This window comes from Oryctolagus cuniculus, chromosome 9, assembly GCF_964237555.1.
Source record: "Oryctolagus cuniculus chromosome 9, mOryCun1.1, whole genome shotgun sequence".
NCBI classification, from domain to species: Eukaryota; Metazoa; Chordata; class Mammalia; order Lagomorpha; family Leporidae; genus Oryctolagus; species Oryctolagus cuniculus.
In genome coordinates this window covers 45,758,602-45,785,081 of record NC_091440.1, presented here as the reverse complement: position 1 = coordinate 45,785,081, position 26,480 = coordinate 45,758,602, and the positions used below count along the sequence as shown (strand labels likewise).

At 35.0% G+C, this 26,480-nt stretch overlaps 1 protein-coding gene across 7 annotated transcripts in view; it reads right to left on the bottom strand.

Annotated features, from left to right (window-relative positions):
* Positions 1–26,480, bottom strand: part of PCDH9 (protocadherin 9) — a 978,586-nt gene that overhangs the window by 640,964 nt on the left and 311,142 nt on the right. For 3 of the 7 annotated variants that reach the window (XM_002712982.5, XM_008260042.4, XM_051850627.2), the window contains exon 3: positions 3,365–3,466. The exons of 2 other annotated variants lie outside the window; for them this stretch is intronic. In XM_002712982.5, coding sequence (XP_002713028.1) covers positions 3,365–3,466 — 102 coding nt within the window. The remainder of the gene's footprint in view (positions 1–3,364; positions 3,467–26,480) is intronic. 2 more of the 7 variants (XM_051850628.2, XM_051850629.2) reach the window with 1 other exon arrangement.

The window sequence follows — 26,480 nt, the reverse complement described above, 5'->3', positions numbered from 1 at the left end:
CCATTCAGATTACAATGGAAGCATGATGTTTCAATGAAAAGTTGTGGAAAAAAGATTTCTAAAAGCAATTTATCTATTTTCCTTGCTATAAATATGGCACAATAGATTTACTTTCATATATTTTGATAATTGGACTAATAATCTAAATAAACATAATAACTTTGTATAACGTTTTTTAATCTTATTCAACTTCCCTAGAACTTCAATAAACCCTATACAAAATGAGTTTTAGGCCTTATAAAACATCCAGTTGAGAAAAAATATGCTTGAAAAAAATTACTTGATTTTTCATTTAAATTCTCTACAAAAATTTTTTAAAAATTTTCAGTAAACACTTCATATCATTGTACTTTTGGTAATCAAAGAGTTGTACTTAGGAGTATGATTTTTTTTACTCACAAAACATACAGATAAAATGTTATTAAAATAAAACAAATAGAATTATTAGAAATTTAGAATTTAGATTTCAAAACATTCTAAGTAGGCCTTTTTATCTTTTATGAATAACATTTTTTTTTCTTCTACATGGTAGGCAACATCATGTCGTTGTCAGTGATTAATGGGAGGAGTTCTACTGTTCTGGATACTTGAAACATACATAAATAATAAAAACATCAAAGAGTTAAACTATGAGAGCTATTTTTTAAACTTTCAAGTGGTTTAATCTCTGGATAAAGAGAGATAAAGGAAGTAATAAAAACAAAAGAGAAAAAGGCATATTTGCTGACATTTAGAAAAAACTTTGGGAATATTTAGGCCTAAAAATTGGGGGGGGGGGTGGTAGAAATGAAGATAAATATGTGAAGAAAGACTTAGGAGATAAAACTGTCCAAAATATTACCTTATCCATTTCAGGCTACAGCTAATTACTCATCCACAAAGAAGTTGTGTTGTTCACTACTGATCAAAGTGGTTTTATCCAATCTACCATACTTCTGGGGCTTTTCAAAATGATAGTCATCCCAGAATTCGGAACCAAGTCATCTTCCCTCACTCGAGAGAGGTGACACTCCGGAGACGCTGTGTGGGCATACGGTCTTGACCTAACGAATCAAGGAAGTCCCCCACTAAGCACAGGACATATGTACGATCTGAAACACCACTGTCTGTTTGTCTAAAGTAGGGAACCCCTGCATAATGCCATCAACCACTGAGGTGCTAGGAATTTACATTGTTATGGCAGCAGCGCTGTGGGTCTCTTTCCTTTGGCTAGAGTTGACATGGTGTGCTGCTCTTAAACACTCAAACATGGGAAAGATACCCCCCTCTCAGAATCCCATGCAGATTACCAAACATAATGAATCTGTGAGTGATAAGAGCCTGACACTCCAGGCCTCTGCCTCACAGGCAACAGTTGATGATTTAGGGAGAGAGAGCTCTGACGGTGAAAATGACATGACAGCAGACAAGGTAGCAATGCCTGCTCAGCCACCCCCCAAGTACTTGTGGGATAACTTAGATGACCTCGAGGCAATAACCCATGAGAGGTCATCCCATCCACACCCAGTGAAGAACCCCACATTTGTGGCAGTTCCCAGGCACCCCAGGCTCTTTCCCTAGGCAGCTACTAGAGCCTATCGCACCTACATGTTTGCCATTAATGTAGTAGCAGATGCAGAATTCAGGCCCTGGATTCCAATGCCTGTAAAAAGGCTTCTGCTAACCATTGGTAGAGGATATGCTTGTATATTTCCAGAGAATGCGGAACAGCCCATTTGGGTACCAGCCAAACATCAAGCCTGCAACTGACAGCCAACCAGAACCAGCTGAAGAAGACTGAGAGTCTGCCTTGTTAGCAGACGCACTTGCACTATCATCCTACCCCAAGAAACTGCCCATAGCCACATCCGCTACTGTTTTATACCCCACTAGCTCTGGTCAGCCACTCAAATGGTCCACAACCTACATGTGGGCATGACATTCCTGATTACCACTGTTCCTCATTCCTACCCCCATCTGAGCAAGCACTCCTGTGGTCTCCCGTTTTGAGCACTACTTAGTTAATGATGGGTAAGATCCCCTGGGGGACAACCTAAGACAGGCACAGTCACGTACAGAGACCACATGGAAACGGGGTCAACAATGGTATGGCCAAGAGTCATGCCTCCCGTTGCTCAAAAATAAGCGAAAAGGGGGAAATGTGGTGGAATGAGAAGGTCATGCCAAGATAGCCACGGGCAATAGAAACTGCCTGGCAACAGGTCATGATTGATGACTTCAGAAACCACACGACAACAGAGCCTGACTGACAACAGGCTGTGATTGGATGGCTTCAGAAACCACATGACAACAAAGCCTGACTGACAACAGGCTGCGATTGGATGGTTTCAGAGACTGCCTGGCAACAGAGCCTGACTGGCAACAGGCTGTGATTGGATGGCTTTGGAAACTGCCTGGCAACAGGCTGTGATTGGTTAGGGCATAGACTGCCCCTTGACCAGATTGGCTGCCTTAGCTATATAAGCAGCTGTAGCAACTGAAATAAAGGAGTCTGCAGGCTGCTTGCCTCAGGCCTGCTGTCACCCGACTCCCGGGGTCTGTGTGGTGACTCTGCTCCTCTTGGCCCCACCACGCTCTTCCTCTCAGAAACGAATTCCACAGCAACACTTTAATATTAGTTAATTTAAAAATATAATTCCTTAATAATGCAGAACTTCTATTGCCATCAATGTGAATATACTTAACACTACAGAACTGTGCATATAAAAAATAATTAAGATGGTATGTTATATGTGTTATTTAACCCAATTAAAATAGGTAATGTATTTCTGCATCCAGCCTTGGTGGAATAATTGCCACTGCAATAGACAAATTAAAAAAAAACATAGATTTCCTATATTTTATTATAGTTGAACTCATTGTTTTTAAAGGAAAATAATTATTTCTTTAAAACATACAGGGAAATAAAAAAACAAACAATAAAAATAGTAAACAGAAGAAATTATTAGTGAAAATTTCAATGTAACCAGTTCATATTTTACAGATTTTTTTAATCTTCCGTGAATATTGAGGGTGAAGCAAAGCAACCAGCCAACATAAATTTGCATATTTTTTAGAACAACAAAAAGAATTTAAAAAAGCTGTCATTATTTGCTCCAATAAGAGGTAAAAATCCACACTTTTATTCAATCATGAACATCATGTTTAATAGTTGGACCATTAATCAAAATGAAAAAGATTCTTGTTGGATTTTTCTTCTAAAATTGCTAATTTAAAGTTATTTCAAAATGCACTGGTATTAAAATGTGACTATAAAAAAGGTTGGCAAAGAAAATATTTAAAATAGTTATCATAGAATATTTAAAATCATGATGAAAATGAAATTGTTTGGTTCTAACATGGTCTCTATAGAGATAGGGCATACCTCATAATGGCTTTCTTCATTCTCCTGAATGTGGAAACCGGCAGAGCTGGGACATTTCTGAGGAGTGACAGGAATATTGTCACTTTTGCTGTGTGAGTTACACTGAAAGAGATTACCAAATAATTGTGACAAACTACTCCAAATTCAGAGTGTCTATTGTGAGATACGGCTTGTTAATAAGAGCCCAGTAAAAGTAATGCCATTTGGGCTAACAAGGGTCTATACTCATAGACATGTGCATTAATATTGAGCCTTTACTAAAAATATTTTTAAATTTCCCAGGATAAATTGTCAACATGTTTCTACTAAAATTAAATAAATATAGCCTTATTTTACCATTGTCTCTTCTTTTTGTAAGGAATATTTACTTATTATACTTAATACTCTAATAGCTAAAACTTTCAAGGAGTTACTGTTGGGTGAGGTATTATTTAAGGTTTTAAGATTCATTATACACCATAGAATTGTGACAAAGACATTATTATTATCTCCACTTACAGGTGAGGATATTGAGGCAAAATTTTTTCCCAAGCTTGCCCTACTATCTGGTTTTCTGGTACTATTCCCTATATCCTTATCTGCCACATGAACTGCCATATGAGTTTTGCATTTGAAATAGGAAAAAATGAAAAGATTTCTGTCCAAAAATATTAGTTCATTATGTCTGTACTATATGGAAGATATTTTTGAATACAGATGAATGAAAATAATTCACTTGGCAATGGATATAAATTGTAGAACATAAGATACTAAATTATGAATTGCCTGTTTCTCTGTAAAAATAGTGTCTGTTTTCCATTTCCCTCATCACTTTCATTTCTTTGATTCCTTCTTTCCTAAATCTCTAAGATTCAGAGCAAAGAATGTTTACAATGTTTGCTACTCAGGCACTTATTAAGCATGAATTTTAGTTTCTAAGTTTTCTATTTAACAAGAAGGTACTGTAATACTCCCAGAGGAAGTTCATTATGGACATATTTTCTTTCTTCTTCCATTAGACTATAATGTTTACAGATTTTTTATGATATTAGGAAGGAATTTTTTTTTTTTTTCAAACTAGGTCATGTTTTTTTATTTATACTGAAATGTTACTGTCCCCAGCTGAAGGAAAAATCTGTTTGGCTGGTATTGTCAAGATGTTAACTCTAACAAATTAATGAGTTTTCAATTTTAGCATATTAAATTCACTATATTTTCAATTTAAGCACACTATTTTATATATTTAAACTTGTTATAAAACAATGACGTTATATTTTAAAGATAATTGTTTCAGAGACATAAGTCCGTGACAAGTAAGAAGGCGTGACCCTTAACTAGCCATATGATCAAACTTTAAGCATGAAAAAATATTTTATGCCTGTCCTTTCTACAAATAACTAATTTGAACCCTGTTTAACATCTCCTCTTAGGGACACTTTATGTGTAATTCAAGGTATGGTGACTTTTTTTTTAATATTTATTTATTTGAAAAGCAGAATGATAGAAATGGTGAGAGGTAGAGAGGTCTTTCATCCATTGGTTCACTCTCCAGATGACCAAAATAGTCAAGGATGGACCGGCCAAATCCAGAAACCTGAAACTATACCATGTGACTGGCATGATTCAGCTTGAGTAATCATCTTTTATTTCCCAGGGGCATTAGCTAAGAGCTTGAACGAATGCAGAGTCCCTGGGACTGGCACCAGTCTCTGACATATGATGTGGGCGTACAAAGTGATGGCTTACCCAGCTTTGCCACATTGTCCACTCTGGTGATTGCCATTTTAATATCTGCTATCAGTCTAAATTTCTGTTATCTGTAGTTTGTAAAATGTTGTTCCCAGCAGTTCTTTCTAAATTTGAACAACTTCATGGTTAACTGCCGTAGCCTTTCTTTGATACTTCTCCACAGCAGTTTCCTTATCTTTTTAGAAAAACAAAACACGGGCCGGCGCCGCGGCTCACTAGGCTAATCCTCCGCCTGCGGCGCCGGCATCCGGGTTCTAGTCCAGGTTGGGGCGCCGGATTCTGTCCCGGTTGCCCCTCTTCCAGGCCAGCTCTCTGCTGTGGTCAGGGAGTGCAGTGGAGGATGGCCCAGGTGCTTGGGCCCTGCACCCCATGGGAGACCAGGAAAAGCACCTGGCTCCTGGCTCCTGCCATCGGATCAGCGCGGTGCGCCGGCCGCAGCGCGCCGGCCGCGGCGGCCATTGGAGGGTGAACCAACGACAAAGGAAGACCTTTCTCTCTGTCTCTCTCTCTCACTGTCCACTCTGCCTGTCAAAAAATAAAAAAAAAAAAAAAGAAAAACAAAACACACACACAGAACACAAAAATAAAAACAAAAAAACAGGTTTGGAATTAAAACAGTTATTTTCACCTGTGATGTTCCTAGACATTGTAATTACTCAATGCCTCTTCCTAGTCTCTTGATGATTAATATTTTTAAAATATCTTATGCATTATACACTTTTTCTTTTTAAGAAACATTTCCTAAATCTCTGAGGCCCAGCTGCGTTGCCCATCCTGCTGTGTATTACAGTCACGGGGATGGGAGCACTTTTGAAAATGTCAGGAGCTAGAGTTTGCTGCAGTGGTTAAGATCTCATTTGGAACATCCATATTCAATGTTAGAGTGCCTAGTTCAAGTATTGGTAGGCACTCCCAAACCGACATCCTGCTCATGTGCACCCTGGACAGGCAACAAATGATGGCTCAAGTACTTGGATCCCTGCTACCCACATGTAGACCTGGATGGAGTTCCTGACTCAGCCTTGCCTTGGTTGTTGAGGGCATTTGGGGAGTGAATCAGTGGATGGAAGATTTCTGTCTCTTTGTCTCTGTTTTTCCAACTCTCAAATAAAAAAAGCAAAAATAAATAACTAGAAATTTAAAAATTTTTAAATGTCCATAACTAAGGTCCATCTTATATCAGTAAGATTACAGCTCATACAAACACACACACACATATAATATGTGTGTGTATGTGTGTGTATTTAAAACTTCTTTGGCCATCAGCAGCACACTATAGAGAATTTTGGCCTTGCTCTTTCATCGATGTGATATATTCTTCCTCAGCATGTATTTTTTATTTAGCCTGTCATATTTTTTTAACAGATGTAGTTCCTATGAACCTGACAAACATATGTGTATAATGCTTTACATTGTAACATATAAGAATGCATGTATTACCCACAAGAAATCTCTATAGATGAATAGAAAAGACAACCCATTAACAGATAAGAAAATAGCAGTTGATCCAGACATGGAAATAAATATTCATCATGATATGTAAAAATGTATGCAGAGGTTGTTTAGGGACAGACGAGAGAATTATTACACTTTTAAGTCTGATGAGTATTGAGAGACAGACTGAAGGTGTACCATGGTTAGCACATGTTCAACAGAAGGAACTATATATACAAAGACATATAAATTCTCATGACTTATGAGTCATTCAATAGTAGTTCAACCATGAGAAACGTGAGGACTGATTTGAGAATAGAAAGATGTTGTTATTAGTGCTTTCAGTTCAACAGTAGAACCAATGATGAGAAGCTTTAGGATTGGACTTAATAAAAGTGAAATAACAGGATAGGTACTTTATACATGGTGTCATTGCTAAGTGTGAACTTTAAATATCATGTCTTCTCTCAATCTTCCCAAGGAAATACATATCATAAGCAATACGAGTTTGTTTGCAACATGACTGTGACATCCAGGCAAATCCTTTCACCAAGCAAGCTTCCCTCCGTAGGAGTCTCCAGTGTCTCATTATGGAGCAACCTGTTTACAGGACAGTGAATGACATCAAAGGAAACATGTAACTCACTGTCACTTCCTCACTTTCCAGAACTTTTTCAGTGTTAGAGTGTAGATCGCCTATGGGAATTACACAACCATGAGTCAAAGACAAAAAAGAAAAGGATAGAACTGTAAATAATATTTTGAGTTCAAATATTATAAATAGCCAAAATTTTAAGGAAAATCATTCTTAAGGGAAAAGCAATTTGTTAACTATGATCCTTCTTAACATGTTTCTACTTCAGGGACAGTTGGGGACTGGAAAGGAGAGGTTTATTTTCAAAATATCAAGATTTCTCTCAACAAAAAATTTTTAATATTTTCCAAATTTAATGTGAATAAATATACAATGAATTATGGTTAAGATGGATTTGCAAAATCAGATTTAATAATGCAGGGTACATACGCAAACCATGCCTGAGTGGTTGAGAGCTCAATAACAGCAATCATGTTCAATAGAAATCACAGCAAATACATTTGTTTTGTATTTTAAAACCCATTTGATGTTTTCTATTACCTACAATCAATAGTCTTTATTTGAACATGTGGATAAATCTTGCTTCCCAAAACGCCCATTGTAGTTCCTTGGAAAATTGCTATTCACTACCTATAGAAGTATCTACTCAATCTTACCACAAAATCAGGTGCTTTAGCTCTTTCATTTTTGACACAAATTCCTAAGAAAGCACTTCATAGCCATGATATCAAGAGCAAAATATCAATGGCAAAAGCAACAAAAGTTTGATGAAAGATCATATAATCATAAATAAGAAGCAGCTATTTTTGTTGTTGTTGTTGTTAAAAGGGGTTGCTTTCCATTTACCTCACAGCTCTAACACAGGAGCAACATGTGTACTATTATTCTATTACTCCACCTATCTTCTTACAAAATCAAGGCTGTTTGCTAAAAATCAGTTGTGCTGTTTGTTATATTCTCTGCAATCTTTATGGAGGCAGTAGCCTTGTATTTTGTGCTATAAGTTTCACTAAATAACAATTCCATTGGTTGAAAAGTCCCACATAAAATGCGATTTCTACTTGTTTTAATAAACTAAGAATTCCTTTCATGAAGACTTGTAACACATTCCTAAATTTTTGGACATGAAAACTCTAATAGTTAAGTAATTCACATTAATGGAATTGCTTATACTTGGAGTTTTCAACTTTTCTGCATCACTCCTATCCAGAATCACGTGTATCAGATTCTTGTCACCGCATTTCCACTGCAAGTGCTCCACCAGTATCACCAACGGTTTTCACATTAGTAATTCCAAGGTCAATTCGCAATTCTGTAATTAACACAGCCAAACCCTCCCTCTGCTTACATGCTTATGTCACTAGCCTGCCTAGTTATGATACACTGATAGTTTTGTTTTGTCTTGACATGCTACTCTGGAATCATTTAAATGTTTAGGCTGCTGGTGAAATTGAAGGACTAGAGAGAAGTGGGCTTCAGTAATTTCCCAACGAACATTTTATCTGGTTGTATTTGTCGGGAGTCAAATATAAACACACCGAATGGCTCCTGACTCTAAAATACCCTCAGACGCACATAGGAACAATTAGCTATTGACAAGCAGACAAGAAATGTACTCTTTGAACATTTCTATGATTCAGTTATATCAAAGCACAAATTTCTATAAATATTTATAGGAACTGATAAAATTCCTACTTTGAATGATCCATAGTATAACTTCTCCTTATTTCTGAAAATTGATTGTCATCATTCAGTGTCTTGAAACTTATTCTGTATCAGATCAGGAAGCCTTGAGCCTGGATCCATAGTCATTGTAATGTTTTCTAAGCATGATACTCTATTGGCTTTCTTTCCAGGTATCTTTACTCATGATTAGAAAAAAAAAAAAAAAAAAAAAAAAAAAACTAACATGCTTAGCTGTCTTCATTGAATGCATCCTTATTCATGCTGGGAGACATATATTTTGATTTAAAATAAATATAGGGGTGCTTATTGCGGTGCAGTGGATTAAGCTGCAGTTTGTAATTCTCACTCCCCATTTAGGAGGGCTGGTTCAACTTCTGGCTACTTCCTTCCTATTCACCTTCCTGCTAAGGTACCCAGGAAGGCAGTAGACGATAACTACGGACTTGAGTCCCTGCCCCGCCTTGGGAAGCCATGGATTCTGTGGGCCAGCAAATAGAAGATCTCTTTCTCCCTTCTCTTCCTATCTCTCTGCCTTTCATGTAAATAAATTTATTTATTTATATGAAAAGCCTTTCATATGAATAAATAAATATTTAAAATATAAAAAAATAGGGACAGGTTCTATAAAGCTGCCGCCTGTGGCACTGGCATCCCATGTGGGCGCCAGTCCTGGCTGCTGCTCTTCTGACCCAGCTCTTTGCTAATGCTCCTAAGAAAGCAGTGGAAAATGGCCCTAGTACTTGGGACTCTGCACCCCTATGGGGGATACAAAAGAGTTTGTGGCTCCTAGCTTTGGATTGGCACAGCTCCAGCTGTTGAGGCCATATATATATATATATATATATATAAAACTCTGCCTTTCAAATAAATAAATCTTTTATTTCAAAAAAATAAATAAATTTGCTTTCTTTCACGCCAAGATGTTGCAAGCTCCTCTTGCTGACAATTTCTATCTAGAATAGAGCACACTGCCTGAAGCACCACTAGGGTAAAAATGAATAAATATGAGATTTTTATAGTCATTTATATTCAACTACTTTGGCTTGCAACTCTGAGTTATAAATTATTTGTGTCCCTTGTATGTGTAAGTGTGTTTGTGTCTTTACCCCCAATAGATAAATTCATTGCAAAATCTATTACCATGACCTACAATTTGTGTCACAAAGGTTACTGCCAAAAACTGGTATATCACTGTCACAGGTGATAATTCATATATTGGGAACATTAAACAAAGCAGTGGGTTTAGTCATTATGTTTTGTTCCTCCAACTGAATACTTAGTAACAACTCAAAGCAAGAAGCAATTTCATCTTAGTGATATGCTAATTAACTGGATAAATGAATTTTTTCACTGTATATAAATGAATAAATTAGCTCTTGTTCATCTTCTGGGCATTACCATGTGTCCCCAAATAATGGACTTTGTAAATTCCACCTTCTTTAATCTTTGGGGGCAGCAGACCCCAAGTCTTCTCCTGGGCAAGCTGCCTGAAATCTGCTTCAGCGCTCCCTGGAACCTGTCGAAACTCTCCCTCACTTCCTGCATGCTCTTCCACCGCTCTCCCAATTCCCCTGTTAGACCTTCTTTACTAGAAACGCCAGCTTTTCTCCCTTCTTTGTGGCTCAAAGGCTGCCCCCCTCCTCTTCTCAGAAGTGCTTCCTTTCCTCTCTGTTCCAGGAAGTCAACTATCGTTTAACCCAGGTTTGCAGAGATTAGCCAGATAGAGGTAGTCACTACCGCTCAATGAACAATGAGAAGTTCACAATTATTCAGGGGATTTATATAACACAAAAGAAGATTTTGTGTTGTCTTTCGGCGTAGGCCATTAAGCAGACTAGTTGGCTTCCTCAATTACAGTTCCCTGTGATCAAGTGAAATGAACAGAACAAAAATATGTTTCTTATTGTTTACTTTGCTGTTGCAAGTGGGCCACATTGAAAGCATTAGTATAATATTTACCCAAGTTTACTACTTGATAGTACATTAGATGGAGCTGAGGTACTTCAGAACAGGTAAGATATAAAGAAACCTCTATGTGCAAGAAAAACCTTAAGTCTAAGTCAAAAAGGACTGGACAAAATATATGAATGTGAGCAGAAAGACTGAAGAAATCCAGTGAGTTGTTTAACCTGAAGTACCAGATGAAGCAATTTATTTTTTTCATTGTTTAGAATTTTTTCTTTTATACGCCATTTCAAAATATAACAGTCTCTATTATGGACTGACTGACATTTTTCAAACAATTCTAAAAATTTAGGAGAATGTAGAGGTGCCATGTACCGTAACCAAGAAATAGGTTTCTCTCAGTGTGTTATTGCTTAAGTGGTATTTCAGAGTGATCTTTTGACTTAAATATTTTGGTTGTTATAAAAAAGTTTTGCAACTTTGTTATTTGTCCATTTCCTAAGATTGTGTGTTCTGTTGATTTTCTATGTAGGGCTTTCAAGGAGGTTTTTCATAAGAGACTATCAACAGATGCAAAAACAGAGATAAAGATACAGAGCTGAAACTAGACAGAATGTATTCCAAAAATAAATTTTCAGCTTTTGAGAGGACTACATTAGGTTGGATTTTGTCATTTTTTCTTCAGGAGAATATTTAATGAAAATCAGGGAAACAGAAGCAGAGTTTTGCATTCTTGTACAATTTGTGGTAATTTGATCAAAAATTAAACTGTATTACTCTATGTCAAAGTTACTTGGTAGTTTCCCTCTAAGTATACAATAGCAGAGCAAATCCCTGGGAACTAGACATTGCATGTGCCAAAGAATGTTCTAGGTAGAGGTGTGGGGTGCCAGCTCTGGGAAGGTGAATGCAATTCTAAGTAAATAAATACAGAGTAAGTTCATATATTTCTCCACATCCAGCTATAAATGCCTTTATAAGCAATTACTACCAACCTCTATAACTTAATATAGATAAACTGGATGCAATTTCAGGTCATTACTCACCAAGGAAGAACAATGAAAAATTACCAGGGTGAGGAGCACAAATCGTAGCAGCTTCAATGTATGTTATGACACTTTTAATGGTTCATGAATGCTATATTAGACTTTCATGCAATTCTTTTCACCAGTTGCAATGGGCATGCATTGAAATAAACTGTCCTCAGAAAGTATACCTCAAACACTAATGTTCTGCACTTCACAATTTCTCCATTGGTTTCTCCCTCTCCTTGTATTATTACCTTACTCTAAAGCCATTTCACAAGAGCAGTAATGCATTGAAAGGTTTTAAATTACGAAAGGATTACATGTTATATTGCTTGAGCAAAGCTCTATTAATGTCAGTTGGCTTTGCACACTGCAACTTAATTCTGCATTTTAAATAAATGAATGCAGTCAATGCAGGACTTTGGAACTTCCAAGACACATAAAATGAGACAATAACTCCTGCCCAAATTAATTTCAAGCAATAACAGGCATTTTCAGTAGTAGGGTTAACAAGGATTATATTCAAGACAGTTGTTTTATGAAGCATTTAATATTATTTTACTGTTGATAGTCATAAAATTCTCAGGAATTTTTAAATTTATCATTAAATTAAAACATAAAACTGAAATTTCTTCTAATAAGATAATAGATTGGCTAAAAATATTTTCAAATTACAAAAACAATGAGCACAGTCCTATTATAAAGTGTTCACTAAGAATTTAAAATGAACAGTTTTGGTTAATCTTCTGGTTTGAATTGAAAGAATTCAGGGAAGAGAAAATAAACAGTTGTCTTTGCTTCCTACCACTAGTACATTCCATTTTCATATGAGTAATTAATGCATGACAACATTGCTGTCAACGCATTCTTTTTTGCAGTTGGTTAAAATTTCTAAGAAGTTCTGAAAAAGTGTCAGATCCATAGTTCTAAAATTAATTGATGCACCAGACATTTAGCATGGTTGTTAAGATGTCCATGTCCTTCATTTCAAGTACTGGGGTTGGGTGGCATGCTCCTCACGCTAACTTCCTACCCATGCAAACTCCAGGAAGCAGCAAGGATGGATAAAGTAACTGGGTTTCAACCACCCATATGGTTAAGCTGAACCAAGTTTGAAACTACCCCTCTATAGAATGCTTTGAATGAGGATTTTAGATACTATCAGGCACTAGTCTCTTAGCCTTCCCCCCAGCTCCCTTTAGCTTAAAGTGTCCTTTCCCTGCCTTTTCATAGAAAGTCAACCACTTACCAAAATTAACTCACTGAATTCAGGGGGTGGAACAGTTGGTCCTCCAGAGATGTAACACTAGACTCATTAAGCCATTTTCTTCTCCAATAGATAATGCTATAGCATGGCTGGTATCGACATGAAAACTTTGTTTGAAGAAATTTTGGATTCAAGGCAGAAAGTGGATACCAAATGCATGTAGCCTGCAGACTGACCAAAGTCCACTTGGTCAGCATCAAAATTGTCCAATGAATGCCATATCACTGAATAATCAAAGAAAGGTCTGAAGCACTATTGACCAGCCAGGAACTTGGACATGAGGTGAACATGCACCTCTCAGCCCAACTTCAATTTGTAAGGACCTTTACCCAAACCTCTCAAGGAACTTGAAAATTAAAGGGAAGCTGCTCAGCTCTTTGCTCTACACTCTGCAAAAAACACCTTCTTTCTTCCACCACTCTGAAGCCGGTGATTGGCTTTCTGCAGGAAGCAAACAGATACAGTTCGGGGAGTTCTGCAGCACTTCTATGTCAAGTTTCTGGCATTCAGCATCTGCTATGGCTCAACCTTGACAATTGTGGGCATTTGGGAGAGTGAATTAGAGAATTCAAGTTCGCTTTCTCTCTCTCTCTCTCTCTCTCTCTCTCTCTCTCTCTGCCTTTGAAATAAAAAAAATTAAAACCCATCTAACTTATTAGAAAATATGTTAATAGCACTTCTATTAACGGGCATAAGATGCACAAATGAGCCAATAATGGAAGTGAGTCCATGGATACATTAATAGATTTTCCATAAGGCAAATATTTTCCTATTATGCAAAGGCAAGAATTTGTGAATTGTACTTACATGTGTGGACACATGTGAACACATTGTGCTTATGAATGAATGTTTTATGTAGATAATTACATATTATTGTATCAATGATGTATTTGTTAAGAACTAATTTCATTAATATTATACTCAGTATAATACTCTGATGAAGTATGTAATCTTAAAATAATAATTATACAATTGCCTGAATATATGTATTGATACATTTATAAATGTGCTATATATAAATCATAAACTAAATAAGTAAATATATGCATTAGCTAACACAAACCATCTTGCATTTTAGGATAAAATATTTCTGAAAAAAATATTTTCACTGAGAAGTATACTAACTATATTTTCAAATATCTGTGGTAGAGAAATAAGAAAACTATATTGAATTTTCTTACAAATAGTATGATTGTGATTTTATATTATGAAAAAATATTTTCCAAAGTTAGACCTTTAAATAATATTACTTGGCTGTCTATCTGCCAGTCTTTAAACAGCCTGCAAGTCAACCTTCAGCCAAAGAAATCAAGTAATAAATTCAGATTCAAACCCAGAGTGTTTTAAAGTGAATTTAAAATTCAAAGCTGTGCCAGTTATTTGAATATTGTCTTTCCAAGGCAAATTTGTTAAACAAAATCAGTAGTTTATTATGCTTCTCTTACTTTAAAACTTTCTAAAACTGACCCTGAAACTTCAACATATTATGTAATAGCATAAGCAAAAAGAGATAAGGGTTCAGACACAGATGGAGGGAAAGCATGCATGAATACTAATTTTTTATTGTCCACTAGAAACCAACCAAATGGGGCTGGTGTTGTGGCACAGTGGGTCATACCACTGCTTGTGATGTTGGCACATCTCATATTAGAGCGCCAGTTTAAGTCCTGACTGTTATGCTTATGATCCAGCTCCCTGTTAATATACCTGGGGAAGCAGTGGAAGATGTCACACGTACTTGAGCCCCTGTCACTGACTTGGGAGATCAGGATGCAGTTCTGGCTCCTAAGTTCAGCCTGGACCAACAGCAGTCTTTAAGGCTATTTGGGGGAGTGAACCAGTGGATAAACACTTCTCTATCTGTCTCTCCCTCTCTTTCTCTCTCATTCAGCCTTTAAAGTAAATACAAAAGAAAATGCAACTTTATCTTTAGAATAATTTAAAATGTGTTTTTGTAAGTTTAGTGTTCCTATGTTGGGTTTTAAATTCATGCATATTGTATAATATCTACATTTGAATAAAGTGTATACATTTGGAATAAATGATTTGTAATAAAAATATTATTACACAATAACCTGGGACATGACAATTGGGGAAATTGGACACGGACCTCAGTTCTACAACACCTGACTTCATTCCACTGCTTCAGTGTTCTTATCTCTAAGATGAGTTTGTTCTCAAGAATCTACTGTCCCTCTCCTGGTTAAATATGTAGTATACATGCAAGATACCAGACGTGTTATCTCAATTTATTTTTTTTAATATGAGTATCTAAATTTTACTTTTATAAAGTGATGTAAATAATTTAGTTGAAAAGGGCCTGCAGGAAAGCTGAATTTTTACCACTGCTACAGTTATAGCCGATGAAACGTATCTTTCTGATACATTTGGAAAGGTCTAATGTTTATGGACTGTACTTCTACTTTCTTTCTAAAAAAATGAATTGTTGCTTCAATTATTTTATTTTAAAATAAACAGAACCAAATTACACAAACTAATCATAGTAATATTAGATGAGAACTCTTTAGCAAGTCTGCAAACTATCTAGATGTGAATGTTTAAATGGCTTTAAGAGTGCTTTTTAATGTTTTTAAAGTTTGTATTTATTTGAAAGGAAGAGAGACAGAAAGACGGAGGGGGAGAGAGTAAGAGATATCGCCCATCCACTGATTCACTCTTCAAATACTCATAATCCATAATGGCCTGGAGATTGGCCTGGCGTGACCCTTGAGCTAGAAGTCATTAGAGTCTCCCAGTGGGTGGCAGCAACCAAATTACTGGAGCCATAACTGCTGCATGAGCACAAGCTGGAGTCAAGAGCCAGGGCTAACAATCAAGTCCAGGTACTCTGATGTGAAACATAGGCATTTTAACCAGTGTCTAAGCTGCTAGCCTAAAGGCTCACCCGTAAATATATTTTTTTAATTATAATTAAGTATTTTAATGAGCAAAACCAAGACACATGAAAAATATGCTCATCATCAAGGTCTTAAAAATGTTTTTTCTTCATAGAGCTTTGAGTAAAAGATCCCTGAAGATATGTACTTTAACAAACAAGCACATCTCTGTAGATACAGTCACTGCTAATAGAGTCAGCCTTTTGAATTATTTATTTATATTCAAGCTACAGACTAATATAACTTCAGCACAACCACTTTATTGTTTCTCGTTTCATCCTTGGGTCACAGAATTGTAACACTTATATGACTCCCTAGAACACTAACATTTCTCTGTTTTATCCTTATGAAATTATCCCCTTGGTGAAGGAAGTTCTGTAAATGAGACAGAAATAGATTACAGGGAAAAACATCTACTTTGAAAATATATGCTAATGAAAATAAAGCATAACTAGGAAACACTTCTTTTCTGAATAGGAAAATGACAAAACACTGCATGATGTGATAATCTCCTTGAGAAACACACTAAATGCTTTTACTTGTATGAAGATTATTCCAAATAAAAGCTTTCCTTCTTTGCAATACTTTTAATGACTTGGTCAAAGAATACAAATTAGAAATAATCATTGTTTTGAAAAAGTTGACACTCTAATAATGGTGCTCATGTCCATGAACTCTGTGTGTTCCAAGTATACTCAAAAACATATGTAAATGTTATTTTAGAATATGCAAAATAGATGGTAAAAAGAAGAAAATAGGAGTAAATAGTAGCATTTTTACAGTGTATTTCTTTTTGGCTCCATATTTTTTTTCAGGAAAATACAGAATAACAGATATCGATATCTCTTTTTCAGAGAATAACACATTTGTCATAGAATGCTGTTAAAATAAATGTATTTCCTCCAATTGAATTAGGATTAATATTTAACCTCATATTAGCTTTATGATTGGGAGGTGAAGACAATATTTTAACATGGTCAAACAATACATACAGATCATTTTGAAAAACAGTTTTTAATATTACCTGCACTTATAATAGCAATATACTTCCAGATGAAGAAAATGCATAACCCAAAGAAATAGTTTTAGGATATGAGAATGTGTATTTTTTGAATATATAGTTATAAATAGAAACATTCATATATATTTTGAAGTGTATGCCTATTTTTTCATAAACTTTTTGAAGATTGTTCATGTATGTTTGTGTAGTCTAATTACTGTCTCTTAATCTTTAATACCATTATAGCATAACTGTTATATTAGCATGTCTATTACAAGTGTTATTTTTTAAAGATTTTTCACTTAACTTTACAAGATTAGGATGTGATAAGACTCTTAATTAAGGCAAAAATGAGTTGAGACATCCTCAATACCACATTTAAAATAAAGTTTTACAGAGTTTAAAGTTACCTTCTTACCAGGTTCATTAATATTTAATACAACAACCAGATTATTGCCATCCAAGAGGATAATGACAGCAACCCATCAATAGACTGAATTTAGTCTTTAGCTCTTCCAATTCAGATGACCATTCAATTTGATAGGAGGAAAAAAAATTATTCCTGAAGTAAACTTTTAACCAAATCTGAAGAAACCATTGCTTAATTCAATATTCAAATATTGTCATAAAACACACCCTTCCTTGCTCAACTCAAAACATCCCAAGCTCAGATTCTGTGAGGTTGAAAGGGACAATCATTTATTAGGGAACATCAGTTAAAAGGAAGGGTCTGAACTTTAAAGCGATATGTTCTGATAAATATACGTTTGAATATAACCAGAAACATAAGGCTAAGTATGCCAAATGTCTACGTAATTTATCCATACAACTTGTATTCTTTTGTGTTAACAATTGATTATTAGTAAGTCCTGAAAAATTTCACTCTAACTTGTAGTTTGTGCTTAAATATAATTTACACAGCTCCTATTGTCTGAAAATATGGAAAATTCTTTCCATTCTTATTTCCTGGCGAGCTCTCTAAACCATGGAGAAACAGAGAAATTTGTTCACAGTCTTATTAAAATAAATAGCTAAACACACAAAGAAGTTTGCCTAAGGAAGGCAAACCTGCACTCTCTCTCACCCACACACACATCCTTAATAAAGGGTACATTCAGCAAACATTTACTAACTTTAAAATAAGCTGCAGAAAGTACACAAGCAAGAGAACAAAACCTTCCTTTCTGTGCTCATTACACTGAAACTACATGCAAAGAAAGTTTTCTTTGACAATAAAGTCGGTACCTACTTTCCCTCCCTTCAATTGCCTACTTTGTCTATAGATTCCCAATTAATAAAATATACACTTCAGTTGTTGAAATATTTATCCACTCAGTTGATGGTTTATATTGGTATCAACTTAGACAAGGCAACAACTTTTGTCCAATTTATTCTCTGTGTATAAACAAGGGTACATTTTAAAACGAATTGTCATGATACTAGGACTTCAAGAAAGTCTGATCCTGAAAGCAGGGAACAATTGCCTTAAGTAAATTTTATGGATACATGATAGTAAGGACCAAAATGATTCTCTCACATTTCCCATCTTTGAAAAGCCTGAGCCACATGATTCACCATATTCTCAAAATATTTTAATCCTTTTTGAAACACAACCACTAATTAACTATTTGGTTGTCATAGTCAGAAACACGATCACTGTGGTCTTCATGAAAATTCAGACATTATCTCAAAAGAGCTCGGGTAAAATAAACATATTGGCACATCATTTTTTTTATGATAGTTATTATTTGCAATTCGGTGTAAAGCACATTAATGGAAAAGACGTAGAACATACTTGGTGTGAGACTCCAATGCAGAGTATATAAGAATCTGCCAGTCTGCTGAAAGATTCCTTCTTATCGTCATTGAAGGAAAGAAAAAATAAATATTCTCCTAGTAAAATGTTCCAGAATAAGAATTCTCTGTATTTTTATGACTAATACTCAAATTTTTTATTCACATGTTTATGTTTCATTTTAACATTATATATGTGGTAAAGTACAATGTAATTATTTCCATTTAGATAGAAATCCCTACCCATAGAATAGTACCATTTCTCATTTATTCTCTCTCCCTTCAGAACTGGCACCTTAAGAAAACTGTGGGGCTAGTGTTTTGGTGTAATGGTTTAAGCCACCACTTACGATGCCAGCAGCCCATATGGCCTCTGGTTGGATTCCTGGCTGCTCTACTTCTGATCCTGATTCCTGCTAATGCACCTGGAAAAGCAACAGCAGATAGCCCAAGTGCTTGGGCCCCAGCACCCACATTGGGAACACAAAAGAAGTTTGTGGCTACTGGCTTTGGTCTGGCCCAACCCTCACTGTTGAGGCCATTTGGGGGAGTGAACCAGCACATGGAAGGCTTCTACTTTCTCTTTCTCTCATTCTCTCTCTCTCTCTTTTTCTCTCCCTCCCCCCTTCTCTGTAACTTGTTTTTCAAATAAATAAAATAAATCTAGAAGAAGAAGAAGAGGAAGAAGAAGAAGAAGAAGAAGAAGAAGAAGAAGCAGCAGCAGCTGTGTTTCATGTCCAAGAAAGCAAAATCTAAGATGATCAGTGTCTCGCTGTTTGAACTGATTATATGGCCATGCTCAGATAGTAGTTCCTCCTCAGTGCCTTTGTGAAAATGTAAACTAAGAGGGAATAAAGTCACAGTTGCTGATGTGATCTGAGATTGAAGGATTGGGTTATTTATGGACTCAGAAGCAACCACATACATGGTATGAGGATAAAAATACAGAGAAAGTCACATATATTTTCAGAAAGGTATGGGTGTGTGTGTGTGGGGGTGGAGATTGCGTCATTCTTATTCTCCGTTCTTTAGGTAAGTATATTATGTTGCTTTAGGTAATGATACAAATGTTCTTCATTTTATTTCTTTGGAATCCAGGAAATCTCCACTGTAATTTATTATTTATTTTTTGAATTTATTTATTTGAAAGAATTACAGAGAGACGGGGTGGGGGGGGGGGAGAGAGAAAGAATCATACATCTGCTGGTTCACTCCCCAGATGGCCTGGCCAGAGATGAGCCCATCTGAAGCCAGGAGCCAGAAGCATCTTCTGGATCTCCCATGCGGGGGGTACTCAAGGACTTGGGCCAGCGTCTACTGCTTTCCCAGGCCATAGCAGAGAGTTGGATCAGAAGTGGAGAGTTGAAACTTGAATTAGCGCCCATATAGGATGCTGGCACTATAGGCAGCTGCTCTACCAGCTATGCCACAGCACCAGCTCCTCCATTGTAATTTAGCTACTATGTTTCTCATAAACAAAATGTCATCATCATCAACTTTTGTAATTGTATACATATCAAGACTATTTTTTAACTCTTGGTAAACTTAGCTCTTGATTACTCTTCTTTTGATAAGGACGAGAAAACTAAAAGGAAAGTGATTTTCAAATACTAAAACAAAAAAAAAAGTGAGTGCTCAGTAATGTATCATTTTAGGTTTTGTAATCACTGCAGCAATAATTTCTAGCAATTTTATAATTTTTAAGAAAATAGAGAAGTAAAATATATGCGCAGGAGTCAAGTAGATGAACAGGTAATTCCATACAAGTTACTTCATAAGGTTTATGGAATGTAGAATTAAAAGATCAGTATTTTGTTACAAACATTTCATAAATCAATATATTCATTTCATAATATACATTTTCCATGAATATTTTGAAGTACGCTTGTATCATCGTAAGACTACTAGATACACCCACATGTAAATTGCGTTTAAATCTAAAGGACAATTCAATTTTGTTACTTGTAAAAGATGTGGTAAAACAAGTTTACCTATACTTAATCTCACTGATATTTTCAACACTCTTGTCACATATTCCCTCATTATACGCAATGGAAATTGTGTTCTGAACCTTCTATTTTCAACTTCCTTATTTTCCACTTATGTCTCAACTTTGTTAACCCTTGGTAAAAAGCATGCTTGGAAAGCCAATACTCTTTTTCTTCCATAATACTAACACCTCCATTCCTATAAATCTCTAGTCATTTCAGTATTTTTGAGACTTTCTTTCACCATGGAAATACTCTTTATATTTGTGATTATCAACTCTACATTCTCGGTTAGTTTATCTTCCCACTCTTTATTATTTCTCTGGGAAACCTCACCAAATTCCCTACTTTCCGTTGTCTCTTACATACATATAAGTGATGACATCAAATTCTCTGCCACAGAAATAATTCTTCTATGTTGCATCCCCCAAAACGAAATATTTTTGCATTAAATATTCTTGCTAGGATTGCTTCAGGTATCTTAAAAATTATTTTTTGGAAGTCTAAGTCATTGGCTCCATCTTTCTTATTCAGTCCTCTTTCCATGCTAGCAGACCAACTATAACTTATTTAACATTCATATATCTGATAATTAGGTATATTTGTCAATTTCTTCCTGTTGTCTTTTGTGTTGTGCCCAGTTTCAGGTAGGTAGTAGATTCTTAAATTTATTTTGAAATAAATTCAGCATTTTCAAGTTCTGCCCTGTAACTACACATTACATTGCCATTTAGAGAGCTGCATGGATTTGCTAGGGCTCATTGGAGTAACTGAATAGTTGGGATTATTTAGTTCAGGTAGGTTGCATGGTTGGCACAATGTTTGGAGTTTAAAATGGAAAACACCATGAATTCACTTTAAAATAAAAGTAAGTGAAGTAACACCCCAGCCCCATCTCCCTATGGAGATAATAATTTCTATGCTGCCTGCCAAGAAAATTGCCCAAGAGTCTCAATGAGAGGATTAGATGTGAAAGAAATATAAAAGTATCAGGCACTATATAAAGTCAGTTTCTATTAATATTAGAATTCAAAACTATATATATAAAATAAGTTCTTACTATTTATCTTTAAATTTTTAAATTAGCATAGTGTTGATTATTCAAAATAAAACATTAGGGCAATGTTTTCAATGTTCTTACCCTTCTTGAAAATGTCCATATAACTAGTATATGCCTGTTGCTACAATAACCTGAGTAAGATGCTCTCTCTGACCATTGGAACACTGTTCCAAGGATGAACATTGGTGCATATCATTCAGAAGAATGTATGCTTGATATCAAAAACACTTTTACCATTTCCTTGCAAGAGACGTGACTTAGTGAACCCACAGATTTTAAGATGTGTGCTTTTAACTTTTATTGAAAAATGATAGGACTGGATGGACTTTTCCCCTGGATTTTCTAACCAAATATGCAGAACGGGACTTAAAGAAGATATCTAAAAATGGATGTGACTTCCAGGTAAATGAAGGAAAACTTAACTCTATTCTGGTTGTCACTAATCCTCAAGACTCTCATCACAAACTTTCTGAAAATTCTCAAGCTGTAGCGTTAATCCCCTTGAAAGGGAGACACTCAATTTACAGAGTGTTTTGCATGTCCCTAAACAAGTCGTGAATGATGAATTTCACTGTCTGACTGAGGTGGTTTACCTCAGCCCATAATTTCTTATATTAATAACCTTCCCCGCAGGAGTGAATGACCTTCTATAAATACAATCCCTCCATTCAATCAAAAAATTAAAGCCTGTAACACCTCACAATTCATCATCTTTTTTACAGGCAATCGTTGAAACCAAAACAAATACAAATCCTCAATCCTCAACCCATGTAATATAAAATTATGCAGCCTTCTGCACTCATGTAACACGGGTATATTGAAAATTATGTAGCATTTTTGTGATCTGAATCAATTCTATTGAGTGAATTCCTGTTTCTAGTGAGCCATAATTTTCTGAGCAATAAATAACTCCTTTCCAAAATCAAAGGCATCCTAAAACAAAAAACCTCCTGAATGTTTGTGTATTTTCAATCAGTCTTTCAAAAATGCCTCTTCATATGAATGCCTCTGAAATTATGTTGAAGCCAGATTATAGGGTTATCCTTAGAATCTTCAAGATTATCATTGCCACAAAGCAATCTTCGAGTGAATCTTAAAATTTAGGAATGGAGTTTTCCTCTGTAAGGATGATCAATCCTTACACTGCATTTTGCTTTGCATAAAAACCAAAAACGCATATTTAACAAACTGACAAATTCTTAGCTACTCCTGAAAAAAGTCTTATCTGCAAAAGATAATCCCACATCAGAAAGTAGAGCTGCACTAGAGAATTCCCTGATAAACAAGAAAACTTCAGACAAAAGACTTCAGATAATTGGTGTATTCTCAAAGTGAAAAATTTATAATATTGTGTAGCATTTGAAAAATCAATACTCTTAACTACATTTAATTATGGTAACTATGGAAGCAGAAAGTGTATTTATATAAGAAATAGGCTTTTTTAAAAACTAAAATCAGACTCAAAATAGCTCTTTGTATAAGGCATAGAACTCAGTCATATTGAGCAGACTTACATTGCTTTATACAGTGGACAAAAATATAAGGGATAATATTTATTGCATATGGTCCCTTCAGTATTTTTTATTTTACCAAGAATGTATAAAGTCAAATCCAGTTTCAGTGAAAGTCATAACACATGTAAAATTTGCCACATGGATTCACACACACACACACACACACGTCACAAATATGTTTTGCGTACACCAGGAATAAAGTGTATATTCAAACCTCACTGAAAGAATTGGAAAGACTAAAATATACTATTCATGTTTCAGAATATCCTCCTTCAAATGAAGACCCCATGTGTGGAAAAGAATTTAATACATGGCAGGCTGTCATGTGAATGCTTCCTATTTTAAGCAGAATGGGGCTGATGTGAGTTGTTAGTAAAACTGCTGGAAAAAATATACAACATGATCCACAGAATAATACCTCCAAAAGTTATTTAAACTTCTCAAATTTATTTAACTCATCAGTAGCAGTTTTCACAAAGCTAATTATTTGTAGGATGTTCAAAATGTCACCCCATACATATCACTGCTAAAGAATAAAACAAGTTTCAGCAAACTTTGTCAACCTTGCCCTGAACACTACTTTACCTTGTCTCCTGAACAAGTAAGCCAATGTTTTTTTTCTTTTAGAAAGAATAACCATTTCATCTCTTCAATTTATTTTCAAGTAGCAGAAAATGCCTCTCATTTAAATGACAGTTAACCTTGTGATTGAGTACGGATGGATGAAATGATTATATAAAACTTAAATATGATGCAAACTTCTAAAAATGTTAACTTGTATTTTACACGAATATTTCAGCATATATACTCAGCTATAAATGTAGTGTTAGAGCTGGAATTAAAATATCAGCTATTTCTTCTTCAACTCCAGAATAACTGTTTTCTGCTTTCTTTTTATTTTATTTTTCTTTTTGTTTCTTTTTATTTAGCCTTTCCCTCTCTTCTCTAGGAAAGAGTGAATGATAACACACCTGGATTGTTTCTGAATGGCCAAGAGAGCTGACTCAAGGAGTTCTATAAGGCAGCTTTTTTTATCTTTAGTTTTCATGGTTCTGCGGGAGACTTGGGTAGAAGAAACATAAAGGAGAAATTAAATCCAGCAACTCACCCAGAAGTAACTTCCTTATATTTCTACCTTTCCTGGGTGTTTGGCTTGAATAACTTCATTGGTGAACAAACACTGCACAGCCTCATGCCTGCAATGCTTTGAATGTAATTGTCTGTCAATTATATGATGATGTATAATACAGTCTGTTCCTGTTGCTACTTCTACAGATAACTCTAATTTGCCACTATTTTATTAGATATGGGAAATTCAGTACTTCTCAGTTTCACAGTTAAGTTTTCCTCTAGGTGATATAACGAATCAAAATGCATCTCCCTTCTACTCTCCTTGGGAAAATAATAATGTTACTGAGACTAGCTGTTACTGCCTTGGTCACGTTTTTGTAACTCATTGATTTTTTTTCCCCAACATTTAAGAAACCTCATTATATACTTCAATGTAGAAACAAATAGAAATAAAATTGTGTTCTTTATCCCTTTTGTAGTTTACCTAATATGTAATCTAATCATTAGAGTATACAAGATATGATAATGTTCATGCTTAAGTCAAAAACTGTGGATAAAACATGGTTAACGTAGCATGATACAAATAACTAAAAAAATACACAAAAATTTGAAGAAATTAACTACCTAGCTAGTGGATAACCAACTATTATATGTTCACTACCTAAAGAGAGAAAAAAGAGCATAATTCATACAGATTCAAAGAATTAAAAGCTACACCTGGCTAATACACATGAGCTGTGTATATTTGGCACATGTTTATAGCTAATTATGTGTACAACTCTTGACTGTGGAGAATAAATGAAATGAGAAAAGTATAGTATATCTTTGAGTTGTATAAAAAGTTATATATAAATCATAACATATTTCTGAAAATTTTGTATTCAAACATTTTAATTTTACAAATTAAATAGTGCATGATTTAAATCTCATGTAATTTGTAAATCACTCTTAGTTCTCACCAAATCACACTGATAGTGTTACATTCTGAGATACGTTTATATTATCTCATATTCATACTATAGTCACACACAGATAAAGCATTATTAACAAACAAACAAAAAAGGATTAATCATTTCAGGTAGTGCTGCTTTCAAAATAGTAAAATATTTCCATTCCAAAGTATTCTCCCTTAGTATTATTATTTTCAGATATAAATATTTGCACACTTGCACTATTAGTACTTATGGGTACTAGGAGAGCTCTTAATTTAAAGAATTACTTTAAAGAATGTCTAAACACTCAATCTTCCAGTAGTAACAAAGTAAAATATGGAAATGTATATAATTAGTTTCATGAATATTTTGAAAATAAATTGTAAATACTTATATAAAAGTATTTAGACATTAACAAATGTAGCAGTTACAAGCATCACTTACACACACAAAAAGAAAAAAACAAACGAAAAACACCAAAAAACATGGAAAAATCTTCCATGTTCATGGATTAAGGGAATTAATATTATCAAAATGTCTGTACTATCCAAAGCAATATACAGATTCAATGTGTTCCCAATCAAAAATTCCAATGACATTCTTCTAAGATATAAGATAAATGACCCTAAAATACATAATGAAGCACAAGAGACCCCAAATAGCTAAATCAGTCTTAAACAATAGAAACAAAGCTGGAGGCACCACAATACCAGATTTCAATGCATAATAAGGGACAGTTATAATCAAAACAGCATGGTACTGGCAGGAAAAATAGACGTGTATACCAACGGAACAGATAAGAAACCCCAGAAATTAATCCACATATCTACAACCAACCAATCTTCGAAAAATGAGATAAAATTAATCCCTCCAATAAATAGTGTTAGGAAAATTGGATCTCTGCATGCAGAAATACTAAACAAGACTCCTATCTTATACCCTATTAAAAAAAAATCAACTCTCAGCGGATCATGGATCTAAGACTGGAATCTATCAGTTTGCTAGAGGAAATAATAGGGGAAATGCTACAAGACATTGGCATAGTCAAAGACTTCTTGGATAAAACCCCAGAAGCAATAAAAGCAAAATAGACAATGGGATTATATCAAATTAAGAAACTTCTGCATAACGAAGAAAGTGAAGAGGCAAGCAACAGAATGGGAGAAAACGTATGGAAATTGTATGATAATGGATTAATATCCAGGATATATAAGGAG